The 14,620-nt window shown below is 38.0% G+C and overlaps 1 protein-coding gene across 5 annotated transcripts in view; it reads left to right on the top strand.

Moving 5' to 3' along the window:
* NEO1 (neogenin 1) overlaps positions 1-14,620 on the top strand; it is a 238,999-nt gene that overhangs the window by 66,128 nt on the left and 158,251 nt on the right. For all 5 annotated transcript variants that reach the window (XM_088025133.1, XM_088025134.1, XM_028100230.2 and 2 more), the window contains exons 3-4: positions 3,567-3,842; positions 7,021-7,174. In XM_088025133.1, the coding sequence (XP_087881259.1) occupies positions 3,567-3,842; positions 7,021-7,174 (430 nt within the window). The remainder of the gene's footprint in view (positions 1-3,566; positions 3,843-7,020; positions 7,175-14,620) is intronic.

Below are 14,620 nucleotides of genomic sequence, written 5' to 3' on the forward strand. Positions count from 1 at the left end.
AAGATTATTGGAATTAGTAATTGTATTAGTTGCTGGATCATAGAATGTACTTTGTGTGTGTGTATAATTTTAAAAAGAGCACTGAACTATTTGGCTGTTCCTCAGAATTTTAACCATAAAATTACCTTATGACTGAGCAATTCCATTTCTAGGTATCAACCCCAGAGAAATGAAAAGATAGATCTGTACAAAAATTTGTACATGAATGGTTTTAGCAGCATTATCTGTAATAAAACCAAAAAGTGGAAACAACCTATCAAGTGATGATTGGCTAACCAAAATGTGGTATATTCATACATGGAATGTTACTCAGCAATAAAGAGGAATGAAATTCTTATATGTACTGAAACATGGATAAACATGAAAAACATAAGTGAAAGAAGCCGCATATCATATGACTTCATATATATGAAATGTCTGGACTTCGTATATATGAAATGTCTGGAGGAACTGTAGGGAGCCAAGAAGTAGATTGGTGGTTTTCTAGGGCTGAGGATGGGGGAGGGAGATAAGGGCTGGGTGGGTGAATACAGGGAATGGGCAATGACTGCAACTGAGTACACAGTTTCTTTGAAGGATGGTGAAAGTGTTCTCCAACTAAATTCTAGTGATGGTCGCACAACTTTGTGTGTATACTAAAAACTGTTGAATTGTGGACTTTAAGTGATAAACTTTATGGTATATAAATTGTATCTCAATAAAACTAATTTTTTTTTTCAAAAAGATACTGCCAAATTGCCATTCTAAAAGAACATTGGTTAGTGTTCTTTGGTTACAAGTGATAGCAACTGATTCTGGCCAAGTCAAGTAAGAAGGGGAATTTCTGAAAGAACACAAAGTACGTAGCTCATAAAATTAAATAGGAGATGTCGTCTTTCTGCAGTCATTTCTCCACAGTGGAAATTTTGGTTTTACTGCCTGGGCAGTAGCCTGGCTAGGAGTGTTTTGTGCCTAAAGGTGGAGTTATTGGGTGGTCTGAATACAGACATTGTTAATCTCTGTTTGTCCAGCCCCCGTCTCACTCCTACTGGCTCCTTTCTCGTGCAATTCTCTGGAAGCAGCAGGACAAATGGGCCTCCTACTTGTGAGCGCAGGAGGCTGCAGCAGTTTCTGCTGTGATGTGTCAGCACCAGTTCCTCCATCTGCTTTCCCTGTTGAGAAACTTGTAGAAATCTCTTGTCTGCCAGTTCCACATATGTTGTTACTCATTTTCATGAGACCTCAGGAGGGGAATTAGCTCTTGGTTTTATTTCAGCTTCCTTTTTTCCTACTTTCTTAGTTTCTCTGTTTATCTTTGTTAATTCCATTCTTCTAATTTTTTGGTTTCTGTAAAGTGGATGTATGGCTAATTTTATCTTTCTTTCCTTCAAAAATCCCCTTGATATAAAAAATAAGAAAAAATTTGTAAGAAGGCTAGACAACTTGTGTGTTATTTCCATATGGAATAATTCACCACCATAAAACTACAAAACCTGGAACTGTTTCTCATAATTTACTATGTTTGTTAGTCTTTAAAGAAACAGTTTGCTGTGTTCTCCACATCTCAGAGTCACTTTTTTAGATGTTACTGTTAATAATAATAGCAGCTACTCTTTGAGTATTTTTTTCCAGATTTATTTATTTGGGTGGGGCATTAGCGGGAGGGGCAGAGAGGGAGAGAGAATCTCAAGCCGACTCTGCACTGAGTGTGGACCCTGACGTGGGGCTCGATCCCAAGACCCTGAGATCATGACCTGAGCCAAAACCAAGAGTGAGATGCTTAACCAACTGTGCCACCCAGGCACCCCTACTATTTCAGTTTTTATTGCCTACTGTCAAGGCAATATGCTATGTATGAAGTATTTATGTTAAATATTAACCTTTTTAACACCCTATGAGGTCTCTTATTGTTCTCATTTTCCTGATGGAGAAACTGAGACTTCAACGTTAAGTAACTTGCTAATGTCACACAGCCATGAAGTGGTGGGGTTGGGATTCACATTCAGATTATGTGACTCCAGAACTTAGGCTCTTAACCACTACATTCTGTGGCATCTACAGAGTATTTATGACTACATTTTTGTCAATATTTTATTTTGAAATAATTTCACACTCATACAGTTATTGCAAGAGTGAAACCAAGAAATCCCATATATTCTTCACTCAGATTACCCAATTGTTAACAATTTACTGTGTCTGCCTTATAACCCCCCACAATATGCACATACCCAAATCAGTGTTTTTTTCTGAATCATTATGGGTAAGTTGGAGGCATTACCCTCACCTACATACTTCTGTGTGTATTTCCTAAAAACAAAGATACTCTCCTAAATAACCATCCATCAATTTTAGGAAGTTAATCTTAATATTAACGATACTACCGTAGATACCATTCTGATTTTACTGGTTGCTTCAATAAAGTTCTTAAGAGCAAAAAACAAAAGCAGGAACTTTGCCCCTTTGCCACTCCTTTCTGGTCCTGGATTACATGTTGTATTTAGTAGTTTAGGCTCTTTTGGTCTCAAACCATTCTTTAGTTTATCCTTGTCTCATTTGTGTTTTCTGATTTTCCCCTATGAATATATTGAAGTTTTGCATTTTGGGAAGAAATATCGCAGAAGTAAATGATGCCACGTTCTTCTTAGTGCATTCTATCAGGAAATGTATGATGTTTTGTTTCATTACTGCTTATGTTAACCTTTATTACTTTGTTAATATGGTCTATGCTATGTTTCTCCACTGTGAAGTTAATATTTATACTTTTATTAATTAGCAGTATTTTGGGAAGAGCTAATTTGAGGCTCTGTATACATCCTATTCCTCATCCACCTTTCACCAGGGAGTTTAGCATCCATTCATTCTTTTCTGCCTCAATTATCATTATCCCAGATTGAGCCAGAGGGAACTCCCTTCAGTCTGACTTCTGTGTCCTTTTGATATGTCCATATTGTTCTTTGGATGCTTCCTTACTTCCTGTCACAGGATGTTCCAGATTTATCTTGTACTTTCCTTACTCTAGTCATGGAATCAGCCTCTTTAAGGAGCATTGGTTCCTTGTAGTGGAAAATGGTATTTAGAAATCAAGATTATGTCACCATATAGTCTTTGCTACTCAAGTGGCATTGATTTTGGACTCTCTCTGGACAGAGCTAGGAGATTTATACATATACATATATATGTATAGATATATATATATGTAATGACTGTGTATGAAATGTATATATATATTTTTACACATACATTTGTATCTATGTATATGTTTAATTATATATAATTATATAAGACTGTAAGTTTATACTCATGCCTCAATTCTACCAATACCATGGGATTTGTTCTACCCTTCTGCTTTTCCGTATTTGTACCTTGCTTCTCCAACTGTGACGAATGTGACTTCAATTATCCCTAGTACATTTACTTATTTGACTTGTATCCCTGTTGTAGCCAGTTTCCCGACCCATAGACTTTCTTCTTGATCCTGGTTCCAGTGTACATATGGCCACATGGGCTGACTTGCTCCTGGTTCCCAACACTACATTTTAAGGTAACATTAAACTACATTTTATTTCTTCTTTTCCTCTATTGTCCAGGTCTTCCAAGATTTGCCAGCCAACCAGAACCTTCTTCTGTTTATGCTGGGAACAGTGCCATTCTGAATTGTGAAGTTAATGTAGATATGGTCCCGTTTGTGAGGTGGGAACAGAACAGACAGCCTCTTCTTCTGGATGATAGAGTTATCAAACTTCCAAGTGGAACACTGGTTATCAGCAACGCTACTGAAGGCGATGGGGGACTTTATCGCTGCATAGTTGAAAGCAGTGGGCCACCAAAGTATAGCGATGAAGCTGAATTGAAAGTTCTTCCAGGTATTAATTTATTATCAGGACTTGGGTTTTATGTTTCTTAATGGATGAAAATTGTTAGAATTTTCTTTTTAAATAAACACTGGTAAATATATGATTGTGACAAGTTAATATCAGCCTAAGGAGTTTCAGTTTCTCATAGGCAGAGAAAAGAAGAAAACGTGCCAGAAAGATTTACTCTTTAGTGACTACATTAGTAGAAATTTATGAACTGATAAAGTGTATCTATGGCATTCTTCTTGGCCAAAGACACCCTAGGTCTTTGTCTTCTGTCAAGCCTCTATCTGCTCCTTCCCTGGAATGGGATACTTGATATAGTTAGATCTCTTGTCAGAATCCAAGACTCCCTCGGGCTAGTTCATGTAAGGGATGGGCAGCGTGTTAACTAATAGAGCAGCTCTGGAGACACTGGTAAGCAAGACTTCTTGGGTACTTATAGCGTTCCCCCATTTAATGTAAATTCAGCCCCTTCTTCCCTCTCTTTGGGGATTCTCACTCTTTCTGCCCCTGCTGGCTCTCCTCCTCTGTTTCGTGTGTCTTTTCTTAGCTGTGTAACTTCTGCTTACTCATAACTTCCTCTCACGTATTGCTCATCCCAATCATGCTTGCCTCCTGCTGCCTCCTGGCCTCTCAGCTTGTTTCCACTGCTGGGTGCCTGATTCCACATTTCTTCCTTCAGACCTGAGTTTATGAATATAATGGGGCCATCTTTACATTGTTTGGGCAGATTTTTCATATACAACTATTTGTAGGCTAATTTTTAGTCTATGGATTGGCTTCCAAGGTGAGCCCAGTGTTGGGAGCAGCAATGCTTGAGGGTGTTCCTGATGGGCTTTGAACTGACCTTTTTTTTTTAATGCAGTTTCTTTCTTTGTCATCATCATCCATGCCTTTGCCATTCCTGTCCCTGTGTATTTTCAGCTCAGTAGCCACAGTTATTTTTTAAAATGTATATTAGATTATAAAATAAAATAAAATGTATATTAGATCATGTTACATCTTTGCTCAAAACCTAATGGTTTCTCATTTTAGAGCGAAGTCCTTGGCCTGTAAGGCTTTTTATAATCTTAATGCCCCCTTCCTCACCATCTCTCTCCTTCCATCTGGTACTCTTCTCTCCCTCACTCTATGATTGTGACCACCTTATGTTTCCAAGAATACTCTAGACATTCTTTTGCTTTGGGGTCTTTCTACTTGCCATTTGCCCTGCCTGGAATCCTCTTCCCTCAGATATCTGCCTGACACAACCGTCTTATTTCTCTGCTCAAATATCACTTCATTGTTAAGCCTTCCTTGGCCACTGTTTAAAACAACAGTCTTCCATATCCACCCTGGTACTTTCCTCTTTCCCCCTTAATTTTACTTCAGAACATATCCATTGTCTGACATACTATGTCTTTTATTTCTTGTCTCTCTCCCCCAGTAGTATATAAGGTCAACAAGGGTAGGGAATTTTGTCTGCTGCTAAGAATGGTAACTGACACTTAGAAGCCAGAAAATATTTGTTCAAATTTTTTGTTTCTATCAAAATATGATTAAATTTAGCTAAATCCCAATGGGAAAAAAAGAAAACTTTTGCCATATTGCAGCATCTTCTAGCCTTCTTCCTGACTTGTTTTTACATGGCAGAGGTCCTGTTTCTTCTCTGGGGTACCATTCAAGCAAATCCTCAAACCAGATCCAAGGAAAAAAAGATTTTCAGTGTCAGAGGATGAACCACCACTCAATATCTGAAACAAAAACAAAATAATGTTTTATTTACTTAAGTGAGGAAAAACCATAGTTGTTAAGCATAGTCTTCTTGAATAATGCAACTGCTGCTCTCGTATAGAATTTTGGGGAAGATGTTATTTTTGGTGTGTTGGTTAAGAGGCAAGAGTGGGTTGATGTCAGCCATAGAAGCATGTTTTATGGTTGGTTACAGACGTGGGAGCAGGTTAATGTCAGCTATAGAAGCAAGTGATTCCACTTCTGAATGGCTGACTTTTAAAGCCTGAGGCTGTCACTCATCAGCTGGCTTTCTTTCAAAGTCATGTTCGCTGAAGCGAGCTGTCACTCATCTATTAGACAATGTTTACTTGTTACCATGGCTGTAGAACTGTCATCCATTAGTCACGCAAGTTTAAAGCCAGCCCCGGTGGTTGTTAACGTGGATGTAGAACGTCTTCTCCTGAGAGTATGGGGACAAGAGTCCTATCTCTTTACCTGAGAACAGTCTTTTTTCTCAAAACTGAACACTGGAAATACCACTCCATCAAGAAGAGAACCCTGTCTTCTACCCATTAGAGTGTGGCCTTTTCAGATATCCATAAGAGGGCAGCTGTATAAAGTGAACATGCACAGTAGCAGCCTAACAGTTGTACCATTATAGAAATCAAGGGATTGACATACTAAGTGAATGAGTTAAAGAGATGAAACTCAGAAAGATTTTTAGAAGTAACACACAGATGTAGGGATGTAAAGGAAACCTTTTACGATATCCCTATGAATGGAGAGGATGCTGTTAAGGGTCCTGAGCTTGCTCAGTCTCTTCTCTCTTTGTACCACTCATGAAACATTTACTTTATTCAGTCTTTTGATGTGAAGGGGATTCTTGCCAAACATCCCTCAGTTGACTAGTAAGCACCTTGAAGTTAGGAGCTACAACTGCTACATCCTTAAGGTCCCCAGAGAGCCTAGCACAGTGCTTTACACATCAAAGTGATTAAGGAAATGTTTGCTAATTTATTTTTTTAAGATTTATATATTTATTTTGGGGACGGGGCACAGGGAGAGGGAGAGAAAGAATCTCAGGCAGACTCCCTGCTGAGCATGGAGCCCAAAGCAGGGCTTGATTCCATGACCAAGATCATGACCTGAGCCGAAATCAAGAGTCGGACACTTAACCAACTGAGCCACCCAGGCGCCCGGAAATGTTTGGTAATTTAAATGGGCGCTTCTTGTGTCACTTGTGCTTAAAATATTTTGTTATGTAAAGCCACATAGGGTGCCTGGCTGGCTCAGCTGGTAAAGCATGCATCTCTTGATCTTGGGGTCATGAGTTCAAACCCCACACTGGGCATGGAGCCTACTTAAAAAAAATAAAATAAGCCACACAGACTGAATAGGAATTTGCCATTCCTCATCATTAAAGTAGTAAAATGCTTTCTTAACTATTGTCTTTTGTTTTTTAATTTTTTAGATCCTGAATTCACTTCAAACTTGGTATTTTTGAAACAACCTTCTTCCTTAGTCAGAGTCATTGGTCAGAGTGCGGTGTTGCCGTGTGTTGCTTCAGGACTTCCTACTCCAACCATTAGATGGATGAAAAATGAGGAGGCGCTTGACACACAAAGGTAATGTCTGCCTAAAAACTTTTTTCAGCCTTAGCTTGAGACTTGGTCTAATCTGATTTGGCACTACTGATTAATAATGAAAAAAGTGGTGATCTACTTTATTTTTATTTAAGCACATTATAATGCTCATTTATCATTCTTGAAATAGTTTATATGCTATATATGATTAGGATGTTAAAGAAAAAATTGCTTTCAAAATATTAAGGGGTAATTATTCCATCTGTTCTTTCTGAGCTGCAGTATACTTAGCTTAAGGCCTCAAGACCTCTTTCCCTAAATTGTTGCAGGAGTTTCTGGTCCTGACTAGCCTGAGACTTCTCATTCCTTTTCATGTGCATTTTGTTGATAGTAGTTTTTTCCTTTATCCTAACAATAAAAGAGAATTTATTCGTCATCCTTCTGTTTTTGCCTTTTAAAATCATACGAGCCTTCTTTTATGATCATAAATTCTTCCTCTTCCACAAAAGCTTTTCTCTAAACATCAGCCATCCTGTCATACCTCATTACTTCCTTATGTAATCGGTGCTTGACAGATGTAATGAGTGCTTTTCTCTGTTGTATTCTGATAAAAGAACTGAGGTAGCAGTGGTGTTGATATTTTGGTATATTTTGTTTCCAAAACAAAGTTATTTTGTGTGTTATAGAATGTTTAGTATCATCCTCGGCCTCTATCCACTAGATGCCAATAGCACTCCCAAGTTGTGACAACCAAAAATGTTTCTAGATGTTGACAGATGTTCCTTGGGGGACAGAATGGTCCCCAGTTGAGGACCACTGTTGCCAAGCAGTGCCGTCCAATAGAAATATGATGCAAGCCATGTGTGTAATTTAAAATTTTTGATAGCTAGATAAAAAAAACTAAGATGAAACGCACACTACTAAATACGATAATAATTTATATGATGCACCAGTTAAAGTGAAATGTAGTTCTACCAAAACAATAAATGTGGTTAGTGTTGCTTCAGCTTTTACATTTAAATAAAAATTAAATAAAATTTAGAGCTCAGTACCATATGATCCAGCAATTGCACTACTGGGTATTTACCCCAAAGATACAAATGTAGGGATCCAAAGGGGTACGTGCACCCCAATGTTTATAGCAGCAATGTCCACAATAGCCAAACTGTGGAAAGAGCCAAGATGTCCATCGACGGATGAATGGATAAAGCAGAGGTGGTATATATACACAATGGAATATTATGCAGCCATCAAAAGGAATGAGATCTTGCCATTTGCAACGACGTGGATGGAACTGGAGGATGTTATGCTGAGTGAAATAAGTCAATCAGAGAAAGACATGTATCATATGACCTCACTGATATGAGGAATTCTTAATCTCAGGAAACAAACTGAGGGTTGCTGGAGTGGTGGGGGGTGGGAGGGATGGGGTGGCTGGGTGATAGACATTGGGGAGGGTATGTGCTATGGTGAGTGCTGTGAATTGTGCAAGACTGTTGAATCACAGATCTGTACTTCTGAAACAAATAATACAACATATGTTAAGAAAAAAGAAAAAGAAGAAGATAGCAGGAGGGGAAGAATGAAGGGGAGTAAGTTGGAGGGGGACACGAACCATGAGAGACGATGGACTCTGAAAAAGAAACTGAGGGTTCTAGAGGGGAGGAGGGTGGGGGGATGGGTTAGCCTGGTGATGGGTATTAAAGAGGGCACATTCTGCGTGGAGCCCTGGGTGTTATGCACAAACAATGAATCATGGAACACTACATCAAAAACTAATGATGTAATGTATGGTGATTAACATAACAATTAAATTAAAAAAAATTTAGAACTCAGGTCTTCATTTTAGCCACATTTCAAGTGTCAGAGACCACCTGTATTAGTGGCTATTGATTTGGACTGAGCAGGTCTAAAGATTCCCAACTGAGTAATCCAAAGTAAGCAGACAGTCTTAATTTGTGTACTTAGGTAACCAAGACCTGGGAAAGGGGTAAGTCTCTAGTTAGCTTGGTGATCAACCTTCAGTGATAGGTGGGAATGATAGAATGCACTAAGGTGTTTCATTAGCAAAACTGATGGTATCATTTCCAATATCATCTCTTTTTTTCTCAGCACTCATCCTGTCACCAACTACTTCTGCCTATATTTTACTTCCTTTCTTCCCACTCCTTTCCCAACTAAATATTAGGCAAAGAATTTATAAAACTTCAAGGGAATATTTAAAACTTACGCTAACTGAAACATAGGGAACCTTTAAAAAGGGGATAAAAATTTGAAGCTCTCTTAGGGTAGAAATTTAAGTTGGCTACATGTTAGAACAAAATCTTTATCAGGAGTAGGAAAGCTGGGGCGCCTGGGTGGCTTAGTCGGTTACCCATTCAACTCTTGATTTCAGCTTGTCGTGATCTCAGGGTGGTGAGATCCAGTCCTTCATTGAGCTCCATACTCAGTAGGGAGTCTGTTTGGGATTTTCTCTCTCTCTCTCTCTCTCTCTCTGCCCCTTCCCCTGCTTGTGTACTCTCTCTCTCTCTTTCAAATAAATTAATCTTTAAATTACTGTTTAATTAAATTTTATTTATATGAGAGAGGAGCGAAGGGCGGGGGAGAGGAACAAGCCCACTCTGCACTGAGTGCAGACCCTGACATGGGGCTTGATCCCAGGACTCTGAGATCATAACCTGAGCCTAAATCAAGAGCAGGTCACTTAACCACCTGAGCCACCCAGGTGCCCCAGAAATAAATAAATCCTTAGAAAAAGGGGAGGGGTAAGAAAACTGAAATAGGTTCTTTTAAAAGATTTCATATTTTATCATCATAGAAGGACATTCTGAAGATATATAATGGTAAAGGTATTTGATTTCTTATATAAGAAATAAAAGTCAGGATTGCTATGATTCTCATTTGCTTATTCAATAATTATTCAACAAATGTTTACTGAAAGCCAATTATGTTAAGCACTGTTCTAGGTACTGGGAACATGGTAGTGAACTGAATAGAGTTTTGCTGATATTCTAGTGGGGAAGAGTCAGACAGTAATCATTTAAACATGTAAAAATTCAGTTTATGATGAGTGCTATGAAGAAAATTAAGACAAAAGTATGCCAGGGATACCAAGAGAGGTAGAGGTATGGTTGCTATCTTATATAGTATGTTGGACAGCTGTTCCTTTAGTAAAGTGATTCTCATACTGGGGTCTAGATGTGGGTTGGCGTATATAAGTCATGGTAGAAATGTTACATATCTTCTTTTTATGTTGCATAAAATTATTACATTCAATTTTATTCAAACATATTAGGGGAAATGTTTTTTAATTAAATCAAATGTGGATATATCATGGCTAGCAATATCTCTCTGAATTTGAAGGATAAATAAGAAGACTGAGTAGACTGTTTTCTACCTTGAGTTCTCTAGGCTTCTGAATACTTGGGTTACATGGTAGAAAAGTCTGAGAAGCATTGCTTTGGTATAGCACTATCTCAGGAAGCTTCACAAGCATGTAGGAGGAGGACAGTGTTGATGGTGTTCATGTCGGTATTTCCAAACCTTAGCATAGTGTCTGGCACATAATGGGGTAGGGAAAGCGGTAACCAATAATTTTTGGTCAGATGTCTGAATGTAGTATAGGAGAATCAGAGTGCTTCAGGTTAGATATAGGTAATTACTCAAAATGTCTGTTTCTACCAGTGCCTTATGAGATATGTAGATGGGCCTTAGCTAATAAATTATTTAAACCCCAATTAGAAAGAAATTTTGAAATTGGAAGAAACAAGTGGTTAGAAATCTAGATAGTGCTAGGCCGGCTCTGGTAAAAATCTTGAACTATTAGACGTCCTTCTCTATTACTAATCTTAAGGCCTCTTTGAAAATGAATATTTTAAAACATTACCTGGGAGGAGCTAAGATGGCAGAATAGTAGGAGGACCCTAGGCTTGCCTCTTCCCTTGAACACAGCTAGATAAATATCAAATCATTCTGAATACCCGAGAAATTGATCTGAGGACTGACAGAACAAACTGCACAACTAGAGGGAAAGAGGCCACACCGTAGAAGTTAAATTTGCAAAACGCAGAGATAAAGAAAAAAATCCTAAGAGCAGCAAGACAAAAGAAGTCCCGGACTTACAAGGGAAGACAAATAAGGTTAAGAGCAGATCTATCCACAGAAACTTGGCAGGCCAGAAGAGAGTGGCATGATATAGTCAACGTGCTGAATGGGAAAAATATGCAGATAAGAATACTCTATCCAGCAAGGAGAGATAAAGAGTTTCCCAGACAAATAAAAACTAAGGGAGTTCATGACCACTAAACCAGCCCTGTAAGAAATATTAAAGGGGCCTTTTTGAATGGGAAAGAAAGACCAAAAGCTTCAAAGACTAGAGAGAAACAGAGAAAATCTCCAGAAATGACAGAACAAGTAATAAAATGGCACTAAATTCATATCTATCAATAATCACTCTGAATGTAAATGGACTAACTGCACCAATCAGAAGACATAGGGTGTCTGAATTGGGGGGTGGGGAACCCTACAAGACCCATCTATATGCTGCCTACAAGAGACTTATTTTAGACCTAACGACACCAGCAGATTGAAGGTGAGGGGATAGAGAACCATTTATCATGTTAATGGACGCCAAAAGAAAGCCAGAGTAGCAGTACTTATATCAGACAAACTAGATTTTAAACTGAAGACTGTAACAAGAGATGAAGAAGGGCACTATATCATAATAAAAAGATCTATCCAGCAAGAAGACCTAACAATTTTAATATTTATGTTCCCAATTTGGGAGCACCCAAATATGAATAACAAACATAAAGGAATTCATTGATAATAATAATACAATAATAGTAGAGGACTTTAACACCCTACTTACATCAACAGACAGATCACCTATGCAAAATCAACAAGGAAACAGTGGCTTTGAATGACACACTGGACCAGATGGACTTAAAGATATGTTCAGAACATTTCATCCTAAAGCAGCAGAATACACATTCTTATCAAGTGCACATGGGACATTCTCCAGAATAGATCACATACTAGGTCACAGATCAGACCTCAACAAGTACAAAATGATTCAGATCATACCGTGCATATTTTCTGACCATAATGCTATGTAACTTGAAGTCAACCACAAGCAAATTTTTGGAAAGACCACAAATATATGGAAGTTAAAGAACATCCTACAAAAAAATTAATGGGTCAACCAGGAAATTAAAGAAGAAATTTTTTTAAAAAATACATGGAAACAAATGATAATGAAAACACTATGGTCCAAAACTTTTGGGATGCAGCAAAAGCAGTCATAAGAGGGAAGTATATAGCAATACAAGCCTACCTCAAGAAGCAAGAAAAATCTCAAATATGCAACCTAACCTCACATCTAAAGGAGCTAGAGAAAGAACAATAAATGAAGCCTAAAGCCAGCAGAAGAAGGGAAATAATAAAGATAAGAGCAAAAATGAATGATACACACACACACACACACACACACACACACACAACAGTAGAACAGATGAATGAACCCAGGAGCTGGTTCTTTGAAAGAATTAATAAAAGTGACAAACCCCTACCCAGACTTATCAAAAGAAAAAAGAAAGGACCCAAATAAATAAAATCCCAAATGAGAGAGGAGAGATCACAACCAACACCACAAAAATACAAACAATTATAGGAGAATATTATGAAAAACTATGTGCTAACAGACTGGGCAATCTGGAAGAAATGGATAAATTCCTACAAACATATAAACTACCAAAACTGAAACAGGAAGAAATAGAAAACTTGTTCAAGTTTTCTTGAAGTTTCCTTGAAGTTCAAGACTGATAAACCAGCAAAGAAATTAAATCAGTAATCAAAAATATCTCAGAAATTATGGGAAGAGTCCAAATTTCCATCAACTGATGAATAAAGAAGATGTGGTATATATATGCAATGGAATATTACTCAGGCATAAAAAGAATGAAATCTTGCCATTTGCAATGATGTGGCTGGAGCTAGAGAATATTATGCTAAATGAAAAAAGTCATAGAAAGAAAAATATGATTTCGTTCATATGTGTAATTAAAGAAGAAGACAGATGAACATGGGGGAAGAAAAAGAGAGAGGGAAGCAAACCATAAAACAGTCTTAACTATAGAGAACAAACAGAGGGTTGCTGGAGGGAGGGTGGGTCGGGGATGGGCTAGATGGGTGATGGGTATTAAGGAGGGCACTTACATACAACACTGGGTATTGTATGTAAGTGATGAATCACTAAATTCTACTCCTGAAATTAATATTACACTATATGTTAACTAAATGGAACTTAAATAAAAATTTGAAACAAAATAAGTACATGAATAAATTATTTTGTGACCATTAAAATAAATAAATAAAACATTACCATGACTTTTGTAACTGTCTTAAGAATTGGTATATTTACCTAATCTTTCCATCAAATTTATTCAGATCCAAATCAATCATAGCTATTGAAGGAAGCGTAGTGGAAATGTATCCAATTTCATTGAGTAGTTTTATTTTAAAGGGAGAGAATCTGGAAAATACAAATGCTAAGGTGTAGAGTGACTGACTGCACAATGTAATGTTCTGTTTTGGTGGAATGATAGATCAGAACCCAGCTGCAAAGGAACAGGTTATAGTTATAAAAATGCTTAATGTATTATAATTGACAATAATAGAAAAATTATTTAAAAAACAAGTGGAGGAGTCACATTTCTGGGAAGATGGAATAGATGTATTTTTCCCTATTCTTCCCACTCCTAAAAATCCCAGACATTATATGTAAAACAAACCTAAGAAGACTCTGGGGTCGCCTGGGTGGCTCAGTCAGTTAAGCATCTGACTCTTAGCTCAGATGTTGATCTCAGGGTTGTGAGTTCAAGCCCTGTGTTGGGCTCCATGCTAGGTGTGGAGCCTACTTAAAAAAAAAAAGGACTCTGAAAGGTGGAGAGAGGAAGACTGACTGACTAGAGACCTTGGGACCCAAGGAACAACATGATGGTAAGTTCCTTGGGTTTTGTTTTTGCCTCATACATCCCAACTTGAGCTGAAGAAGCTGGCAACCTGAAAATGCCAACAGGCACATGCAGAAAAGTTCTTAAACATGTGCTCTCTCTAGCCAGAGGACCAGGAAAGGGAAAGCATAGCAAGACAAAAAGTATAAGACTATAATCACTCCTACTTTAACCAAACACTACAGAAGAAACTGCAGCCCCACCTTCACCCATGTGAGCAAAAGCCAAGTGGGAAGCCTAGACTGCCACCCTTACCAGGTTGTAATGAGATCCTGCAACCTATATGGTATCAGGAGCTAAATAGGGAGGCAAAACTTTATCTCAGCCAGGCAGTATCAAGGCCCTCTCTTTCACTGTGTTAGTAGAAACCACATAGGGAGCGTGGACTTTTATCCCACTTGGCAGTAAAAGATATTTCTTCCCTTCCCCACGAGGGTGGTATTAAAGGAGGCCTTGTGGAGAGTCAGAACTTTCA

This window comes from Eumetopias jubatus, unplaced genomic scaffold, assembly GCF_037043125.1.
Source record: "Eumetopias jubatus isolate StellerSeaLion01/CBP00866 unplaced genomic scaffold, mEumJub1_p1.0 scaffold_7, whole genome shotgun sequence".
NCBI classification, from domain to species: domain Eukaryota; kingdom Metazoa; phylum Chordata; class Mammalia; order Carnivora; family Otariidae; genus Eumetopias; species Eumetopias jubatus.